This window comes from Dreissena polymorpha, chromosome 3, assembly GCF_020536995.1.
Source record: "Dreissena polymorpha isolate Duluth1 chromosome 3, UMN_Dpol_1.0, whole genome shotgun sequence".
In the NCBI taxonomy this organism is placed as follows: Eukaryota; Metazoa; Mollusca; class Bivalvia; order Myida; family Dreissenidae; genus Dreissena; species Dreissena polymorpha.
In genome coordinates, this window is record NC_068357.1 from 64,062,031 (window position 1) to 64,077,655 (window position 15,625).

The following is a 15,625-nucleotide window of genomic DNA, read 5'->3' on the forward strand; positions in this document are numbered from 1 at the left end:
GAGTAATGGCCCTTTGAAATTTTCCATTGTACATATAGTGCAATTCTTGTCCGAGCTATTTCTCAGCAACTTATTACGGGAATTCAATGGAACTTTATGGGAAGCTTAAAGACCGTGAGATGCGCATGTTATTTGTGGGTTCTGGTTAGATGATTTATTTAGAAAGTTATGGCCCTTTTAAATTTTTAAGTTGCTAAACCATCCATCGTATTTTTTTGTCCAAAGTTATGCCCCTCAAGACGTTTCCTTTTATCTGTATATATAGTGCAATATTGTGACAAAAAAACAACCTTTGGGGAGCATCACCCGTCTCCGACGGTTTCTTTTTGGCGAAGTTATGGGCATTGGACTTAGAAATTAATTGTATTTTAACCTATTTCCGGATGTTTTATTACGCAAATGTTTCAGATATTGTGATTATTGGTATTTGAGTCTACCTACATGGCTTTAAGATGAAGTGCGCGCTTCGTTTTGGTCCACTGATTTTTTGGCTTACTTATGAGCCTTGTTTCTCTAAAATTGCTGCTGTGTGACTTCAAAGCGCATTGTGTTTAACAAACGCTGCTCTTGTTCCAAATGATATTTTGGCCGAGTGCAAAACTGTGTTACGTAAGGTCAAAAACTAGGTCAAATTAAAAAACAAGTCTATTTTTTGCCAAATTATGAAGAAACTTGCTCAGAATATTTGTTAAACATCGTAATATATAAACATGCCTAGTTAAAAAATGGTTCCCGTCCGTTGAAAAACATGGCTACAAGAGGACAAGGCAGTTTTCCTTGCATGGCTATAGTGATACCTTGTGAACACTTTAGACCTCACATTCTTTTGTCCGATCTTCTTGAAACTTCGTGTTCATATCATATCTCAGGTCAATCCAGATTGTTAAAAAAAACTATGACTGCGAGATGTTTTAGCTTGGCTATAAATTTTGTCAAATGTGCAATCTTGAGACACATGCTGCATCTTTCTGAAGATAAGAACAACTATTTAAATGAAAACTATATTGTGTGGTTTTGTTGTAATTAACGATGATGGTGATAATGGTGGTTTACTGGTTATGGAGCATGAAAAATGGACAGCAAACAAATTTCTCATCATATTGATTTATATTCCAACAGAATATTCCAATTAATTAATTTTTTTCCACACATTTATTGGTCAAACATCATGAAAGCAGATCATGTAAGAAAATATTCATTAAAGCGAGTATATACGATTTTTTATGTGTTAAATTGTAATAAATTGATAAAATATGTTACAATAACACAAAATAGGCAAGAAAAATTATATATTAAATACGAATTTCATAAAATGCAGCAAAGACAAATTAGCGCCCCGAGTCGATTGTGACAAACTTATTTTCTTACAATAACCGAAGCATTCGTCTTTTTATTAGGAACAGAGTTAGTGTTCGTGTGTCGTTTGAATAAATATCTTTGCAGAAATTTAAAATGAACCGCTGAACTAAGTTTAGATTCACATTGTACATGAATGATATACATGCTGGCGAATTTGACTGTACAGCCGTTTTTGATTTCAGAATTAAATATCTGGCTTATTTCGCATTTTTCGACACATGTTCTTCTGAACTTTTATTTTATTTTATATTGAAATATATATATAATAACACATCTTATATAAATTCATTTATATTTGACAAAATCGTATATACTCGCTTTAAGTCCCAGTGGAGTGCATTGGAATCATCTGCACTGTCGTTTCATTGACATGACTGATATTTATGTTTTATGGTGTTCGTTTTATTTATTCATATAATTGAAAGCAATAAAACATAATGTCAACAAATAAACATTTTTCATTTCTTCATATTACAGTTGCTTTTAAAAGATGCTGGTATATGAGGAAAAAGCAAACACAACACGTTTAAAAACACAGGTGAATTTTCATGTATTTCGTGACTCTATAATTGAAATTAAATGAAACATATGTTTAAGAAGATGTTCCACAATAAATACTATACATTTTACAATTAATGTCTTTTAAACAATGCTACAATATTATGGCTTAAGTTGAATCAATATTGATGCATAAATTGAGACACAAAACATAACAAATTCAAAATTTAAAATGTGTGCATTTCCCCTCCCAAGACTGACCCAAGAAAATTTGAATGACCCCACTATTTTCTTATTATTGTTTTTCTTCTAAAATTCTTGGGTCCCATTCCACTGCATCAGACCCATATCCCCGGTACCATGAGGTGGTGCATAGTTGGAATCAGTACTGAAATTGTGTTGATTTATCAAGACAAGAGAGACTGATTAATCCATTAATCATGATGAAATATGTGTATTGTATTGTTGACTTGAGCATACATATTCATGCTATAAATTTAACCACACTTAGTTTTGATATACCTTTAAATAACAACCATAAAAAGACACAAATGGTATTGTTAAACATACACAAACAATAGATAGTATAAATACATCATAACATTTATTTATTTGTACACATACAAAGGCGTTGAATTAAAGAATGGGAGATAAAGATATACTGTGGTGGAAACGTCCCAAGCATGTTTTAGTAACAATCTCAATGCAAGATTGACATAAGGTCTATGCATTCCCGTTGTGACCCAGCCTTAAGTATCAATTTAACAGACTACATAAATATTGAGCAGATGAATATTTGCGATATGTAACTACAAAATCAAATAAGATATAATGCTTCATTACAAACATATGTTTCGTTTTGTTGTATCTAACCAAAACATAAACTTTGAAATGAAATGGTAACGTAATGTGTGTTAACATTCAGGGGTTTGGGTGTACAAAAGTCAAGCTTTCACTATACAATTTTCATTGATACATTTGTGAGCAGGTCAACTTAATGAGACATGTGCATAATGCTTAACATTAATATCTGATGTAGAATACCTTTAGTTCATAATTGGTTGCTTTTATAAGTTCATAATATGTAACATGATCATTATCTTTTTAAAGCATCATGTTCACCAAATAATAATCCTTTATTATGAGCCACACTCTGTGAAACGGGACTTATATTCATGTGCGTAATGTCATCCTATATTAGCCTGTTCAGTCTGCACAGGCTAATCAGCAAAACAAATTTTTGCTTTTATGGTAATTTTCATTTCTTAATGAAAATCCATATTAGGCAGAGAGTGTTGTCCCTGAGTCTGTGCTGTGCAAATCAATTTTTGGTACAAAATAATGTTCATTAACCTACTGAATGACAGATAAACAGAACCTGTTATTCAAACACAAAATTAAAACAAGAGGGCCATGATGGCTCTGAATCGCTCACCTGACGGAAGTTTTACTATGATTTGACCAGATGACCTACTTTATGACCTCAGATGACCCATAAAAAATCCCAAGCCAGATTTGATCAATTAATACATTCTGACCAAATTTTATTAAGACGTGATGAAAACTGTAACCTTTATTGTCTACACAAGTTTTTTTTTAAACTTTGACCTAGAGACCTAGTTTTTGATCCTAGATGACCCAAATTCGATCCCAACCCAGATTTTAACAAGACAAACATTCTGACCATATTTAATAAAGATCTGATGAAAACTGTGACCTCTATTGTCTACACAAGGTTTTTCTATTATTTGACCTAGTTACCTAGTGTCTGACCCCAGATGACACAAATACAATCCCAATCTATATTTCATCAAGATAAACATTCTGACCAAATTTCATAAAGATTGGATGAAAACTGTGACCTCTACTGTCTACACAAACAAATTGTTGACAAACACACGCACGGACAACAGACATCACACAATCACATAAGCTCACCATGTCACTTTGTGACAGGTGAGCTAAAAAGGATAAATACAACAAAATACCCTTTTCTTCACCTGATACAATTTGCTTGCTAGATATAGTGTTATAAAATAGGAAGAGATGGATGGTTTCATATATTTACAATATTTGTGTAACATCATATTTAGTCATACCTGCATCATGTTTGTTGTGTTATTTTGGCTGTGTACAATAGTATGTGTCAAACTTCATCATAAGAGTTGTTCATAAGGTAACACCATGTGGTTATCATTTCAAAAACACCAGCATTTGGCCATGACCACTGATACAAAATATAGTCTTATGAGATGCATCATGCAAAAATGGGCATTCTGACATATCTGAAAAGAGTAGCTCCTGCTATGTCTCTGTATCTATATACTCTGATAGTGACTCATAATGTCAGTGAATGGGACCACAATACCACGTGTAACTTTATAGCAGATAGGTAAGCTCCTCACAATCCAGAGGATTGTAGTCTGGAGCTACACTGGCAACATATTGCATAATACCTATTTTAGCAAAATGCAGCTAACATATCTCTATTGCTTATGTAGAATTTGTTCATACAAAATAAACAAATGACAATAAATAATATTTACGGAAGAAAAAGCTTTACATAAACAAGAATAACCTTTGTCCAAATAGCTAACATGTATTTGTAAATAGTGAGTAAATTCAAAGTTGAAATATAAAGTTATTAACATAAGAAATTTGGAAAAAAAAATGAAACAAAAAAAAACCCTTCTCCAAAAACAAGTGTATAATATAGTCTTAAATAGAAACCTAGCTTAGAAAAAACAAAAATTCTATATGAAAACTTTTAAGACAATGGAATGCCAATAAATACTTTAATAATATTTAACCCATCATAAAATAGAATATCATATTTGCTGTTCTACTAGTTGCACACATATTGTTGCACTTCATTATTGATTTTAAGCCCCCACTTTGCCAAAACTTGTTCATTGAATATTAAAATTTGGTATTAAAGTCATAAGGAAGGAACATGTTGTTTTTTTCCCGGAAACTGTTTTGTTTGAAAGATATACCTTAAAAGTATGTTTAAGTTCAAAAGCTCTTGGCACAAATGAAAACTATAGTCAACTGCACAAAATTAGTGTCCTCTTTTGTATTTCCCCCAGAGGCATCAAAAGCGTGCACATGTATGGAAACTGTATGAGCAGGGCATTGGGAAAAATGCATGTGCATTAATTGATGTCCCAGATTCCGAATTGTTTAATTTTCTAGTATTTCTAGCAGTGGAGCTTTACGCAATAACAAACTTCACTGCAGCATGACTAGACTGTGAGATGGTCTACAGTTCATCTGATACATGTGAAAACCCCTCTTCCAGCTGCTTCAAGGCCCTCTCCATGCTGCTCATAACTGAAACATACCCCAATGAAGGTGTCAAAATAGGGGAAAAGGGTGTGATGTACATGTATGTGCCTCAAGTGTGGTTCCAGATTAGCCTGTGCAGTTCCTCTTGACTAGATTTTCTTTAAAAAGAGATATCTTTTACACGAAAAATACAATAAAAGCAGAAAGTGACATCACTGATTAGTCTGTTTGGACTTGACAGACTAATCTGGGACAACACTTAATGCATATGACTTAAGCCTGTTTTTTTAGCACAAGGCTTATAAATAAATGTTGTCCCATAGTACATGTATGTTAAGACAAGTGAACATTTTACCAAGCTTTATAGAAAATTGCTTTATGGACAAGTCAAAAAAGCTTTTTTTCAAACATGGGCAAACATGAATATTGCCACTCCAGAAAATATTACATAAGGTGAAAATCTACAGATTATACAAGCAACAAACACAGAAAAGATTATACTTAACCTAATAAGTAAAAATGTTAAGATATAACTGATTTGTTTGTAACAGCACATCATAGACATGAAGGTTAACATAATAATTTCATGTTACACATTACCAAAACCAGCAAGACTGATGTACATGTTCTCAGAACACATTACTAGTTAAATATTCCATTTATTCTTTAATTTGTTCCACATATTTAATTCTTTAAACACCAAAACAAGTGTTTTTCAAATCACAATTGTTGAAGCCAACTGAACATTTGTGTCTTGTTCTGATAAAACTGGGCTTAATTCATGTGCGTAAAGTGTCATCCCAGATTAGCCCGTGCAGTCCGCACAGGCTAATCAGGGACGACACTTTCCGCTTAAACTTTATTTTCGGTAAGAAGGGACTTCCTTCAAACTAAAAATACCATAAAAGCGGAAAGTGTCGTCCCTGATTAGCCTGTGCGGACTTCTCAGAACAACACACATTTGAGCCTTGGTCTGGGAAAACCAGACTTAATAAATGCACATATAGTGTTGTCCCAGACTATAGTATTGTCCCAGACTATAGTGTTGTCCCAGACTATAGTGTTGTCCCAGACTATAGTGTTGTCCCAGCCTATAGTGTTGTCCCAGACTATAGTGTTGTCCCAGACTATAGTGTTGTCCCAGACTATAGTGTTGTCCCAGACTATAGTGTTGTCCCAGACTATAGTGTTGTCCCAGACTATAGTGTTGTCCCAGACTATCTTGTGCAGTCAACAAGGCTTCAATTCTCATCTGGGACAACATTTTCCACCTTAACTGGCATTTTTATAATAAGGGACTTCCTATTAACCAAAAATACAATAAAATAAGAAAGTGTTGCACCTCAGGTAAGCCTGTGCAGGTAACAAAGGCTAATCTAAGACGAAACTTTACACAAAGCATTAAGCCCCATTTTCCCAAAGCAAGGCTCATTTGCATTCACATCAAGTAGTGAGGCTGTAAGTATGATAAGGAAACATAAAACTCTGGTAGCAAATATGGTTTCGTGTATTTGAGTATTGAATACAATAAATGGAGGGGGGAGGGGGCACTAATACTAAAGAAAAACATTTTACTATGTCTCTATACTGCTCAGTCATTTTTCTGTGAAATTAAGATGCCTAATACAAAATTTAAAGCTACAAACTTCAAATGTATTAAACAAACGGTTTAACATAATCTGCACTAATGCATCTACTGGAAAAAAGACAAATAAACAGTTTTAACAGTATGTGAAATAAATTATACTACATATTACCAAGGCAACGTTAACAAATGAGGCCCGTCTATACATTGCTCTATAATGTTTGCACCAGTAGGTAACTCTACATGTTTATATCACAGATAAAATAGTTTACATGTAGCAAGTGCCTCAACATATATCTTTCTATGGCCATTTTCATAGTTCTCACAACTGAAAATGCACAGAAAACACAGCATAACATAACAATATCACATTAATATATAAAAATTGCCATAGCAGAATGCTAGCACGTGCATCTAGTAACACTTGTAACTAGTTTTGTTGAAGTAGGTTTAAGGCCTTATGTCCTGCATTTAGTTTACAATAAAACATAAAGCATTGCATTGTGAAATTGTATTTGTGTATTGTGTTGTACCTTAAAACTATTCCTGTTGGTTCAGAAACAAGTTTGTAACAAAAGAAAAAATATTTTTGAAGTCACATAACATTTATAATAAACAAGATTGATTTTCAGTTAAATTTGCAAAACATTTTTAAAAATGTACTATTATAAAATATTCTTTTTCCACAATTAGCCATTTAAGAGAAAGTTCAATACTTTAACAAAATGTGTATGCACAAGCATATGCAAACTGAAATGCATGATATTGGAAATATCTCTTAAAGAAAAGGAAAACAATAAAATATAAGTTCTTAACAAACATTACAGAATTTTTTGCACAAACATTGGCATCTCTTTAAAAAAACAAAGAAAAAAAATTAGGGGACACCCGGGTTCGAACCGGGGACCTCTCGATCTGCAGTCGAATGCTCTACCACTGAGCTATATCCCCAGCTGATTACAAGCAGATATGTATATGATTAAAAGCAGAGATATATCAGTATATAATCGTGCATTCATAATTATTTCATTATAGTTATGTTTTTGTCAATATTTATTGTTAATTTTTTGGCTTTTTCCTACATACAATTCAGCAATTGTTCTATATAGAGATTTTATATACAAAATATAAACTAACAGATTGTTTTGACAACTATAAATACTACCTGCCACATCATAACATTCTTGGCTATTTATAGAACATAGATTTTTTCTACTTAAATAATTTAGGGGGAGTAACTCAATGTTTACCAGATATTATGTATTGAGTTTTAACTCCCTTTGTATATAGATGCTTACAGTGAACCACATTTTATAAAAAAAATACATACAGGAAACTACATTATCATTTTTAACACAATAGTTTAAGAGTAAGGGAAACAACATAATCATTTTTAACACAGTTAAGTGTAACAGAAATCTGTTTAGCAGAAACATTTTTTTGTATTAACTAATTACATTTAAAATACTTTGTTTACACTGCCAATTAAAAATATAATCAGTAACTTTATGATTAAATTTATTTCAGCTGTATAACCTACTATTTCTGTTTAACCCTTTACCACTTATATGCATATTTTGAAGCATTGGTAGTCCCATAGTAAGTTAAATATAATAAAAGACCTTCATTACTGGATACAAATTTTAAAGGCTTCATTTTCAACCCTTAGATACTGATGAGCAGCAAACAGCAAAAAACCTGAACTGTGAGTTACTCGCAGGCTGTTCTGGTTTTATACTGTTTGCACATAGCCATTTTCACTTTGCTTGAGTGTTAAAGGGTTAATTTAACAACCACACAATGTTACTGTGCCACTTACTGTGATCAGGACTGTGATAGTAATATTTGTATTTTGGGTTCCCAGACTCGTTGTACAAGTCTTTCATGACATCTCCATGATCTGAAAGGGACATTGTACATATAAGTTAACATACAGACATATAAGCAACCATAATAAAGTAAGTATGAATAAAGTAAGTATGAATATCTCACAAGGGGCCTTCAATACCATATACCACAAATAAAAATTGAAATGCATTATTTTAATTTTATTTGAAACGGTTCCCGATTATATTGACTAATATATTAAATATTTCTATTTGGCCCATCGAATTACAGGCTTCTTTTACCTTAGAAAATTTATCCTGAACTGGATTTTTAAGTTAAGACTTCCTTTAAATGAAAATTCCATATAAGAGGAAAGAGTTGTCCCTGATTAGCCTGGATGGACAAATCTGAGATGGATTTTTACCTTTACCACATAGATACGTATTTTGACACATTTGTAGTCCAATAGAAAGTTCAATTAAATTAAACAGCTTTCTTATCAAATTCAAGTTTAAAAGGCATCATTTCCAACCCTTAGATACTGATGAACAGCAAACAGCAGAATAAAACCTGCACCGACATCGAGTTACTCACAGGCTGTTCTGGCTTTTTTGTTTGTTCGGATTTTTCACTGATTCCAATTGTATTTCAGTCCTAGGATAAGTTAACCTACTAACACTTTCACTGGGGTAGCTTGTTGAAATTCTTATCTCATTTATGATTAACTGACAACTGCCCTATTTATATCAAAGGTAGGGCTAGAATGTCTGTAGAAATAAGATTATGACCAAATCCCTAAAATTATTGAACTCCACATTACGCACATGAACTAAGCCATGTTCTCCCAAACCAAGGCTAGTTTGTGTCAATCATAAATAACATAGTACCTATGAAAAGAATGCGGGGGATGTAACCACCATCAGGCTTGTACTTGGCATCTTCTGGTTCATCATCATCCTAGAACACACATACAAGAACATATTCAAACCTCCACAATCACAATCAAATCTAGATACATTAACAAATGCAATATTTTCAAACAAAAGTGCTTGGTTAGATTGTGTACGTCTTAAGCGGTGAACAGCTTACCTTGAAGAGCAAATGCATTTTAAATATGATTTGGAATGAAAACATAGTAGTGTTTTTCATTTCAGAAGAATGGAACATTTATCTCTCAAAATAGTTCAAACTTTTCTGGACGAATTCTGATCAATCTATTCCCGCCATTACTTCATAAGTGATAGTACTCATGTATCTAGGGACAAAAACACAAGTAATATACTAGTAATAATCATACACTTTAAAAAACAGTTTCTCTCAAATAAAGCAAACAGTTTAAACTTTTGTTAAAGATGATGATGGTGAAGAATAAGGAACACATAGAGTAGCTTAAAGTATAATGAGATCCATCCTTGGCAGTATAGAGTGATGACCCAGAGCATGCCCCAGCAGATCTACCTAGTTTACTTCCTAAACTCAAGTTGGGACAAATCTTGATCTACATTGAAAGATATTCAAATTTATGTTTGGTCAAGTTTTGTGGGGAGAAAACTTAAGTACACTGAGGAAACCACATCTGTCTTGTATTGTGACCACCAACCAAACTCATATGTGTCAGAAGTAGGCCTTAAACCTGGGTTCCCTAGGAGAAATTCACTGCATTAACCCCACTGTCCTTATTGATTGATTGCCCTTTAATAGCGATATAGAAGAGTTTGTGTCTTGCACCTGGCTTTGATGTTTTGTAACAATTTTCATTACCAGTGAACTTGACCTTTAACCAACCCAATTACAATCACAAAATATGAAAGTTTGCTTTATCCAAAGTTTAATCATGATCAATGAAAACAAAAGTAATTGAATGTGATTACACTGGTTTAAGTCATTGTTTAAGTATTTTATCAACCATCCACCTCTGAGGTACAAAAGCCTGTATAATTATATAATATACAGGTAAAAGTTTTGGCCTGATTTTACTTACCATCACATTCACCATGACAAAATTCTTTGAAAGCGTTGCTATTTCTTCCGACTCTGCAAATTTGGGTTTCAGATCTGAAACCAAAAATTTAAATCAGTAAAAATATGAACACAAGTATAGAAACAATTAATAGATGCAATTAGGTATATAATCAAGATAATAAATGTATGCATTCAAATGAAATACACATTAATAATGACTAGCGTTGCATGGCGGTGTGAATACGATGTATTACTCGCAATAAGTTATTTTAATAAATAACTAATAAACACAACCGTAACCGTCAGATGTCTTAAATAACAATACAAACAATTGACAGATAAAATAAATAAAAGATTCAAATAAGTTACCTGCAGGAATATAAAATGTCCTACACAAATAATATAATGTTTCAATCAAAGATTGAATGGCTGTCTGAAGCAACCTTCAGCAAACAACTGAATAAAGGAGGGAAAGTGTATGATTGGTTGTTAAGTGCACATGCTAAATTAGGTTAAATTCAACTATATGTTAACTATAAAATAACTAAGACTACAGACTTTATATCAGAGCTACCTAAAACTACTGGACATGAATAACAAATAACTTACTAACAATAAATATGAATTTATACCCTGTGACACATCTAAGCGGGAAAGGTTAAAAGAACAAGATTCAGAATAACAAATTCCTTGGATTCATAAACTACTTAGAACATTCACAAGACTAGTCTCGCCATCTACTCTGTTCCTATTTTGCAGCATCATGTCACAGTTTTATTATCCTAGATCCAAGATCTTCCTCAGACAGCTGTACTACAATCTACAAGGCATTGATTTCTTCTCAATGACTGATCTAACTTAGAGAATGGCGCATTTCACTTTACAATGCTTATCTGTTTCAAGAATCAATATATTATCCTAATAAGTACAAATTCAGGCTATGCTTACTTTTACACGCCCCGCACCATGATTTGTGTATCAGCAACATCACTGGCTTATTTCTGAAGAAAAACAACATACACTTAAACCAAGGCTGTTCCAAATACCATAGCGTGGACAGAGAGATTTGTTCATATTCCTTATAACTTACTAAAAATGTTTCATCAGCATGATCATTATCATGCCTGTATTGGTCTCTTAAAATTTTAACTTAAGCTCATTTGCAAGCAAAACTGTTTAAATGATCTAGTGCTTATATTTAGCTACATGTGTAAGTCACTTACTCTTCTTCTGCTATTTTAAAAGCATCATCAAATTTCTGCCAATCAATATGTTCACCCCAACCTGAAATAGAACATAACAAAAGGTACAGTACAGTCAAAGCGGAACAAACGTATTTCGCGATCCGCGGCGGCAAGGCGAAACGAGTCGATGCCGCGTCAGTCGTTGAAGCCGCGTCAGTATGCGGCGGCAAGTCGCATTTCGCCGCGAAACTTCGCATCTGTCCGCCGAGGCATGCCGCGGTCCGCGACATGATGCCGAGTCGATGCGATCATGAATTTTTTTTTTTTTTAATTATTAGTTACATGTAGTTAACAAATTTTGAAAGAACAATTATAATAATAATTAAAATCATAATAAATTTATTGTGCGCGGATTGTATTAGCATATACATGTAAGCATGGTTAAGTCTGGCCAATTATTAAGTTTGTTTCCCGCCCGTAGCGTATGTATTTCACACATAAACAAGGTCACGTAATTATGTTTTCGCACATACAAGTGGTCAAGGCTCCAGCATATGGTGGATTTATAAATTAATTGCATGTTGATTCCGCTATTATATTTTAGCTGAGAAAATTAGCAGTTTGAAGCCACATCAATAATCAAGACGGTGACGACGTATTTGTAGTTTTGTTAATTATCAGCTTATTATAACTATTGTTTGAATATGCGTATATAAACACGTTTTATTTTGTTCATATTATACAGTTAATATCGCTACTAATTACCCGATAATCCCGTATATTCCAGTTTTAAAGCAAATGCTGGTTAATATTTACGATACACAAACATTCTCGATATTTCCTTAAGTATCAAATACATTTTGGCATTTGTTACTATTTATAGAGATGATGAAATAACGTCTAATCGGGGCGTTTTTTTCTCCACTGAACACGCGATTTACGCCTGACGTGATGTTCATGTATTTATACAACACAAAATACACCCAAACTTTCCAAACGACGTTCTACATGTCTGCATAATTTTCGCGCGCTTTTTATGAAACAAAGGATATTTTAGCACTGTTTATTTGACGCTAGAATTTGCCAAAGGACGCGTTAGCATTAAAATTCGGAAGTGTGTTTCGGATTACAAATTTAATAATGATAATCGAACGAAACATAAACAGTTGCGCGTAATTAATTCTACGCTACACATACATGTATGTACATGTAGGTGGATATCTTTTCACTCGATCCGCCGCGTACGTATGCGGCGGATTTACTCCGCGAAAGTACGCGTGGTTAATACAGACTCGGCGTCGTTGCGCGGATCGATGCCGAGTGCCACGGCGATACGCCGCGTGAACACACGATTCGGCCGCCGCGGACTAATAATCTGGCCGTGGCGTAGCCGCGGATTATGTTTGTGCCGCTTTCATCTACATGTACGAAAGTGCTTGGTAAATGACCAGTCTACATGTACTTAGTCAAAAGTAGGCTTTTTCATGATTAGGGGATGAAACATTTTGCCACTATTTTAGGGAGATGGTGTCTCTGGACTTATGGTGGAACACTGCATGATTTGACAGATTAGTGAGAAGGTTACACCTTATAATAGCCCAATTATAGTAAAGACAAAGTCTCATAATATTATCTGGTATATATAGGATCTGGCGTGAGTTGTCATATCATACCATATTTTATTAAGCGAGTTTAGGAATTTTGTTAGTAAGCGAGCCTTTGGCGAGCTTACTAACGAATTTCTTGGACGAGTTTAATAAAATATGGTATGATATGACAGCGAGTGTCAGATCTTTTTTATCACATGCTTTTAAATGAGTAAATTAAATAAATACATGTATTTTTGCAAACATAATGATTAATCCGGAATGTTGTTTACATTTTGTGATGTCATTGGACGTTGCAACGTCATTTCAGCAACATAACAAAATGCGATTGGTCAATAAACGAGAACTAAGCCAATGAAAACGCTTAAAAATGTTGTATTACACATGTGTAATATAAAAAAATATGTAATGGTTGTATTTCGTGGGAAACAGGGTATAGCATGTGATAAATGGTATTATAGCATTTTGAAAATTTGGAAATTGTTAGTTAGTGTCTTATAGGGCTAGTAGTTGGTTATGTTTTTTGCAAGTTATTATGGCACTGAATATGTTATGAACAGTTATTGAATTATATTTACCAGGAATAATCAATTATCAACAATTACATGTCTACAGCTACTCTAGAAATATGTCAATAGGAGCATTCCTAACAGTAACAGCTGTACATGTTTTGATGAATTATTCATTACTAAACTACTGAAAATATCAATAACACAAGTGTAAAGAACTACAATATAAATCAATTTAGTTAAGGAAGGGATTGATTTTTCTTTTATACAGGGCCTGAATTTGTCTTTTTGCCACTGGCATGTTTTTGTTAGGCATAACTTTTAAGTCATGAAAAAAACAATAATAAAGATTGAAAAACCGATGTGTTAAACAGATAACAGATGTAAATATTTAACAAAAAACAGTTACAAGTGTAATCAACCTGTTAGTTTAGTTGTTAATGTGCACAAGTCTCAACAACAGGTTCCAGAAGAGACAACCAATAGTTGTACACACCAGTCCTAGTCTTTACGTGCCCATATAGCCAATCAACAAACATAAGACCAAACAAGAGATGTGTTTGTCAGAAACACAATGCCCCCTAATGTGCCGCTTTTTTTTAACCTTTGACCTTGAAGGATGACCTTGACAATTCACCTGTCAAAATGTGCAGCTCCATGAGATACACATGCATGCCAAATATCAAGTTGCTATGTTCAATATTTCAAAAGTTATTGCAAAACTTTACTGTAAGGTTAAAGTTTTGGGACAGAATGACAGAATGACGGAATGACAGACAGACAGGCCAAAAACAATATGCCCCCGATCATTCCATCCGGGGGCATAAAAAGTTATGAAAATTTATATTTTATGTGTTGACCTTTGACCTTGAAGGTTGACCTTGACTTTTCACCACTCAAAATGTGCAGCTCCACGAGAAGTAAGTAAGAGATTGAATGGAGAAATGAAGAATATATTTTTTATTTTTGACCTTTGACCTTGAAGGATGACCTTGACCTTTCACCACTCGAAATGTGCAGATCCACGAGATACACATGCATGCCAAATATTAAGTTGCTGTGTTCAATATTAAAAAAAATATGAAAATTTAAGTTTTTTATATTTTGACCTTTGACCTTGAAGGTTGACCATGACTTTTCACCACTCAAAATGTGCAGCTCCACGAGAAGTAAGTAAGAGATTGAAAGGAGAAATGAAACATTTTTTTTTATTTTTGAACTTTGACCTTGAAGGATGGCCTTGACCTTGACCTGTCACCACTCAAAATGTGCAGCTCCACGAGATACACATGCATGCCAAATATGAAGATGCTGTGTTCAATATTTAAAAACTTATGATAAAACTTTAATGAAGGTTAAAGTTCAAGGAAAGAAAAATACAATAATATTTGACCTTTGATCTTGAAGGATGACCTTGACCTTGACTTTTCACCACTCAAAATGAGCAGCTCCATGAGACACACATGCATGTTGGTATGTTCAATATTGCAAAAGTTATAAAACTTTAACCAAGATTAAAGTTTTGGACAGACAGACAGACAGGCAGGCTGGCAGGCAGGCAGGCAGGCAGGCAGGCAGGCTGGCAGGCAGGCAGGCAGGCAGGCAGGCAGGCAGGCAGGCAGGCAGGCAGGCAGGCAGGCAGGCAGGCAGGCAGGCAGGCAGGCAGGCAGGCAGGCAGGCAGGCAGGCAGGCAGGCAGGCAGGCAGGCAGGCAGGCAGGCAGGCAGGCAGGCAGGCAGGCAGGCAGGCTGGCAGGCAGGCAGGCAGCAGGCAGGCAGGCAGGCAGGCAGGCAGGCAGGCAGACAGA

The 15,625-nt window shown here is 34.2% G+C and overlaps 1 protein-coding gene and 1 non-coding gene across 6 annotated transcripts in view; both read right to left on the bottom strand.

Moving 5' to 3' along the window:
- Positions 1 to 15,625, bottom strand: part of LOC127874484 (thioredoxin domain-containing protein 12-like) — a 31,587-nt gene that overhangs the window by 9,995 nt on the left and 5,967 nt on the right. Inside the window, exons 2-7 of one of the 5 annotated variants that reach the window (XR_008046941.1) lie at positions 11,743 to 11,803; positions 11,468 to 11,520; positions 10,539 to 10,612; positions 9,445 to 9,514; positions 8,550 to 8,630; positions 4,314 to 5,190 (exon numbers count right to left, since the gene is read on the bottom strand). Coding sequence is in view for 2 of the 5 variants with exons in the window: in XM_052418840.1 (XP_052274800.1) it covers positions 5,120 to 5,190; positions 8,550 to 8,630; positions 9,445 to 9,514; positions 10,539 to 10,612; positions 11,468 to 11,520; positions 11,743 to 11,803 (410 nt within the window). In the remaining 3 variants the exon portion in view is untranslated. Of the gene's footprint in view, positions 1 to 1,890; positions 5,191 to 8,549; positions 8,631 to 9,444; positions 9,515 to 10,538; positions 10,613 to 11,467; positions 11,521 to 11,742; positions 11,804 to 15,625 lie in introns of those variants that run through there. The other 4 variants (XR_008046944.1, XR_008046942.1, XM_052418840.1 and 1 more) reach the window with 4 other exon arrangements.
- Positions 7,610 to 7,681, bottom strand: Trnac-gca (transfer RNA cysteine (anticodon GCA)). The gene has a single exon. It is a non-coding gene; the product is annotated as a tRNA-Cys (tRNA).